The sequence below is a fragment of the Frankliniella occidentalis genome, unplaced genomic scaffold, assembly GCF_000697945.3.
Source record: "Frankliniella occidentalis isolate FOCC.00 unplaced genomic scaffold, Focc_3.1 Scaffold575, whole genome shotgun sequence".
Classification (NCBI taxonomy): domain Eukaryota; kingdom Metazoa; phylum Arthropoda; class Insecta; order Thysanoptera; family Thripidae; genus Frankliniella; species Frankliniella occidentalis.
The window spans coordinates 12,597-18,396 of record NW_026267691.1 but is presented as its reverse complement, the minus strand read 5'-3'; the positions used below and the strand labels follow the sequence as shown (position 1 = coordinate 18,396).

The following is a 5,800-nucleotide window of genomic DNA, read 5'->3' as shown; positions in this document are numbered from 1 at the left end:
TATATTGAAAAGAAACGAAAGGCGTATCTGCAGTCTGCTACATTGCTCCCGGGAACAAAGGCGTATCTACCTACGCCGCTGCTCCACGCTCCGCGCGCGAGGCACCGTGTAGAGAGACTCCGGGACGGGACGGGAGGGTCAGTGCGGCGACACCGCGCAGCGAGAGGAGGCACTCTTGGCCGAGTTTTCAGATTTTTCTGAAATTGTTGTGAAAGAATAGGGTGTGATGATTCAAAATGAAACGATCTTCTACGGGTACCTTACCGTCCTCGCGTTCCCAACGCCTTTTGTCGCTTGCGAAGCAAAAATACGAGGAAACGAATCTGAACCTTGGTAAGTCGTCATAGCAGTCGGCATTGTTATAGTTCAAAAATCAACATAAATTCATTATGTAGACAAACCGTAGTTGCCTTACTTCTGTTTTGTTTATTACTTATTGTCATTTATTATTATTTTCGTTTGGTATCTTGTACCGCTTGACGCCTCCTAACCTCTAGTTTTGTCTAGCTTTGCGTTGCTTATGTTATTATGGTTAAGAAAGACGACACAGAATGTATGTTTACGGTATTTTCTTTGGTTTAGAATCAGATGAAAATCAGCCGCCACCAGAGAGCCCATGCCCTGTTCTCCCAGATGATCCCGATTACCTTCAGTTTTCTGATCAACTTGGTAGGTTGTATGTTTAGTTTAACTTAGTGATTCTTGTATTGTGGGAGTGTGGCATTCATTAGAACTGTGTTTTGTGTTTCAGACAATGCACACAATGGACAGGGACGACCCGTATATGTAACACCACATCAACAATATCAGAAGCATAGTTCGGTCCCTGCGGGCAAACCAACCAAGAAAGTTTTGGGAACTTTAAATGCAGCCGATTCTGGTCAGTTCTGTTTTGATTTGTATTTTCATTTTAAACAAATTTTGTGGGAGTATGGCATTCATTAGAACTGTGTTTTGTGTTTCAGACAATGGACAGGGACGACCCTTACATGTAACACCACATCAACAATGTCAGAAGAATATTTTGGTCGATCCCGTCAAACCAACCAAGAAAGTTTTGGGAATTGTAAATGCAGACGATTCTGGTCAGTTCTGTTTTGATTTGTATTTTCATTTTAAACAAATTTTGTGGAATACCATTCAATTTTGTGTTGCTGAGGGTACAAACTGTTAGCTATAACTCATTGTATTGTTCCAGTAGAATTACGATCACCACCCAAGAAAATTATACATATAGGTAAATGGATCATATTTACCTTGCTGCTACACATAGGAAGTAATGTGAGCAACCATTCTTTATTATTTTTTTTTTCCTGCAGATAAAGGATTAACAACTACTTCTTCTGTTGAAAACGAAGCACCTGTTACGGCCAAGAGGTCATTATTATATGACAAAAGTGAGGTCCCCAAAAGTCGTGGCCTTGGACTTACAATGCTGGCGGGATATGAGTCTGAGGACAGCAGGTCGTCACAAGAATTTCCAGGTGAGGTGCACTTTAAATCAAATGCTAATTAATAATTAAGGAAAATTGCAGTAATTTTTACTTTTTTTGTGTGTGTTTTGCCAGCAGGTGTCCAAGCTCTAGACACACACTCCCTATCACCAAAAAGCAGTACTTTGGAGGATTTGGAGGTAACTTCTCCATGGTTGGAAGCATTAGATTGTGATTTCACTCCTGCTGTGACTAAAGGTGAGCTAACTGCTGCATCTTGCCAGCCACTCCTTTCAATATTGGTTTTTTAACACATGAGTAAACTGCCATTAATTAAGAGAGACCTATTTTATTTTGATATCATTGATGTAGAGTATCTGTAATATATTCTTTTGAAGTTAGATTTGTTTGCCTCATATAATTTACTGGTCACACTTGAAATTAGCTGCCTAATTAAGATCTACCATATCCGAAGTTGACTTCGTAATAACTGGCAATGAAATCTGAACGCTTCCTTTAATTTTTGGGATGGGGAAGTTAATAATGCATGCATTCTATTGGTCTATCTTTCTGTTCTAGGAGACCTCAATAACAATGGTATTACAACTGATAACATTGAAACTTCTGATGGTATGTTTACTATTTTCTGTTCTATTTAATATATTATTATCATTATGTTGTTTGTTTTTTATTTGTGGGAGTGGAAGAAAATTTTGCAAGTTTTGGTAGATTTCTAATTTATTTTACTTTGTTACAGACGATAAAACTTATACTGAATTAAAATCAGTGTCAATGTCAACATTTGATCAGTATAGTTGGGACGATATCTACCAGGGTGCTGATGATGACGCAGTATTGCCTTTTGATCCTGTGGTGCAAGACACTGAAGAGGAAGTGGTTTCTATTGAAAACGAAGTTCCACAAGGACAAACTGTTGCTGTTGACACTGAAGATGATATCGAAGTAACCCCTGCTCTTGTTCAAGAGCCTCCTGCTGCTGCACCACCCACAGTACATTTCGAAGAGATTCCAGTTGATCAAGAGCTTGCTGCTGCTGCACCACCCACTGTGAATGATGAGGATCATTATCCAAAACCTGCCCGCAGCCAGAACCCTGATAATTGGAAACAGAATCAAGTTAAAAAATTAAAGGAATCGGGGCAAGCACATGTTAGTCTCAAAGGAAAGGTAAGGGAGAAAAAAACCATGAAGGAGGGTTGCTCTATTGACTGTAAGCGGCATTGTCAATCCAACTTCACCCATGATGATCGCTTAGCAATCTTCAAAAAGTTTTATGCAATAGAGAATCACACAACAAAATGGTATTTCATTTCTAATCATGTGAAAAGTGAAGATGTGAAGCGAAGAACTGTGGTTGTTGTTGGACGTGCCAGAAAGAACGTTAGCAATACCTACTATTTACCACTTAATGGTGTTGATAAACAAGTATGTAGAAAGTTCTTTTTACATACTTTGGCTATCACTGAAAAGTGTGTCCGAACTGCCCGGGAAAAGAAGAAACTACACATTGGTTCAATACCTATAGATGGCCGTGGCAAGAAAAAGAAGAGAAAAATTGTATGCACTGTTATTAGAGATGATGTAATGAATCACATCAAAAAATATCATACAATTGAAGGTCACTATACCAGAAAATCTAGTAAAGCTAGATACCTACCTGAATTTTTAAACAGAAGAATGATGCACTCTCAATATCTCATGGAAAAACAAGCAGAAGGCATTACAGAAAATGTTGCATCTCTTAGGCAGTACCGTGATGTTTTCAAAAAAGAATTTAACTTAAAATTCTTCAAGCCCAAGAAGGATCAATGCTCCAAATGTCTTTCTTGGAAAAACAAGACTCCTGCAGAGAGGACAGAAGAGGCTTCACAGAAATATCACAAACATATATCTGATAAGAAAATCAGTCAAGACTTAAAAACAGAAGATATTGAATTTGTGAAGCAAACACCTAATGAAGCTATCTGTGTAGCAACATGTGACCTAGAAAAGGTATTTTTGTGCCCAAAAGGGGAGAACAGCGAATTCTATTACAAAAGTAAACTAAGTTTATACAATTTTACAATTTTTGTCAGTGGTGAGCAAAAGGGCCTTTGCTATGTCTGGGACCAGACAGAAGCCAGAAGAGGGTCAGCTGAAATTTCAAGCTGTCTTTGGTCATTCTTGAAAATGAAATCAGAGCAGGGAGTAAAAGAGTTCAGATTTTACAGTGACAATTGCTCCGCTCAAAATAAAAACAGATTTCTATTTTCTATGTACATCATGGCCTCCATTCGTTTAAATGTAAGGATTGTACACCGGTATCTTGAAACTGGACATACCCACATGGAAGTGGATTCAGTCCATGCAGCTATCCAAAACTCCCTCAAAAATAAAGAAATTTTTGTACCAAACGAATGGTATGCTGCCATCAAACTGGCTAAGAAGACTCAGCCCAAATATGAAGTGATTCAACTTAAGCAAGAAAAAATACATAATTTTGCAAATCTTGATTCTTACCAAGCTTGGGAAAAGCTGAAAACTTCTGAATTCAAGGAAGTTGTATTTGATGCTGCTGAACCAGGTTTCATCTACTACAAGACCCAATATGACAATGATGCTAAAAAGGTGAATGTGATAAAGAGAAAACCGGGGCATCCAGTCAATTGGAAGACAATCCCTCTACAAAGAATGTATCAAGACCCTATACCACTTCGTCCAATTGAAATGAAGGATCTCAAGTCTCTGTGTGATTCAGGTGCCATACCATCACGTTATCATAATTTTTACCAAGATATTTTTACCAGGAGTATGGGACAGAATGTCCAACCACCTCCGCCACCTGTACTTTCAGATGTAGAAGATTCTGATGAATCAAACCATGAAACTTCTGATTCTGATGCTAGTGCTGATAGTGATAGTGGAGAATAAAGGCAAGAATAATGACTCAAAGGTCATTTTTAATTTAATTTGACTGACTAGTTAATAATGTTAAAAATCATACCAGTTTCTGTTGTCTAGTTTTTGTTATGTAACTAAAAGATGTTTTGTTTGATAATAATTTGACACCAAGTGTGTGTATTTGTACCTTTTGAAAGTTAAACCATAATGTCTAATTCTGTGATCTTTGACAGGATGTGATACGTTTAAAACCTTAGAAGTGCAGTGTTTTAATCGTTATAAGAACTACCCGTACTAGTTTTATGATCTCAAACAAGTGCAATTATAATAATTTTAAGGATTGACAGTAGAGTTCATGTGATCTGTTTGGATTTATGATAATCCTTTGTGATTTTGTCGGTATGTTCCTGTTTACTTAAAAAACATTTCAAACCTTAGTTTATACATGTTTTTATTTACCTAAGAAAGTCAATGAACATGCCAAAGATATACTCATGTACAAGTTTAATAAAGTTTCAAATTCTTTATTTCTATTTCTTTATTCTCCAACTACTACTATTTTTGAAAACGAAATTTTACTACTTTGTTGATAAGGCTTAGTTAGCACCGGGCTGGGTGGTGCTTGCTGACGGTCAGCTTGAGGAGGCACGGCGCCAGGGTCGACTTGGTAGGTGCATTTGGTGACCGTCGTGCTGCGTGCTGGGCAGGACAACGACGGCGTTGGTGGTGTGTCAGAGGCCTTGGGGCCGCACCACACCCTGCCGCATGTCGCCCTTGACGCACACGCTGGGGTCCATGGGCGGGCCGGCCATGGCCGCGCCATAGTGCTGGTGCTGGTGGGGGTGCTCCTCACCCCCGTTGGGGCTCGTCCACAGGAAAGTTCTGCATAGCTCCACAATGGTGGCGGCGGGGTTGCGCGTGCAGGCGGGCGGCCGCATTGCGAGCGCGTGGAACAGGTACGTCACATTTCTGTTTGTGAACCCTGCGTTGCCTTGGCCGGCCTCGGTGGCCTCGCCATTGCCTCAGTTGGCCGTGTTGAGACCCCTGGCGGGTAGGCAGACCAGATTCACGTCAGTATTGCGGGCTGGCCTGCCTTGCCTCTGCCAGCTGAGCGGTAGTGTGTGTCGTCTGGGCACGTTTTTCGATTTTAAAAAAGTTACCCCTCCAAATTTTGTCCTTTTTTGATGTAGTTTCCGAGAATGACTTCGTTCTTCCCGTGCGACACGGTCTTCAGGTGGCAACCTTCCCTCAAAGCTGGAAAAACGACGACTTTTGCACGAGAAACGCCCGGTATGGACGGAAATCGGTTTAGAGCATCATAGAATTGTCCGCGTGGTACCATACGTTTCGGAAAGGAACAAAGAAACTTTTTTGGGCCCCACCAGCCCTTCTTGACCCAGCACAGGGCGTATCCACTTCGTTAAAGACGAAAATTAACCCAAAATGCACCATATATGCTCCAATAA

The 5,800-nt window shown here is 40.3% G+C and overlaps 1 protein-coding gene across 3 annotated transcripts; it reads left to right on the top strand.

Annotated features, from left to right (window-relative positions):
* Positions 1-6: 6 nt before the first annotated feature.
* On the top strand, positions 7-4,859 carry LOC113216806 (uncharacterized). 3 transcript variants are annotated; one of them, XM_052275325.1, is made up of 9 exons: positions 7-333; positions 583-669; positions 752-880; positions 966-1,085; positions 1,202-1,237; positions 1,320-1,484; positions 1,569-1,691; positions 2,013-2,063; positions 2,191-4,859. In XM_052275325.1, the coding sequence occupies exons 1-9, from the start codon at positions 237-239 to the stop codon at positions 4,362-4,364; spliced, it is 2,982 nt and encodes a 993-aa protein (XP_052131285.1). In that variant the 5' UTR covers positions 7-236; the 3' UTR covers positions 4,365-4,859. The 3 variants fall into 3 exon arrangements, with proteins under 3 accessions (XP_052131285.1, XP_052131286.1, XP_052131284.1); XM_052275326.1 differs by having other exon boundaries at positions 1,199-1,237; positions 1,572-1,691; XM_052275324.1 differs by having other exon boundaries at positions 1,199-1,237.
* The last annotated feature ends 941 nt before the right edge of the window (positions 4,860-5,800 follow it).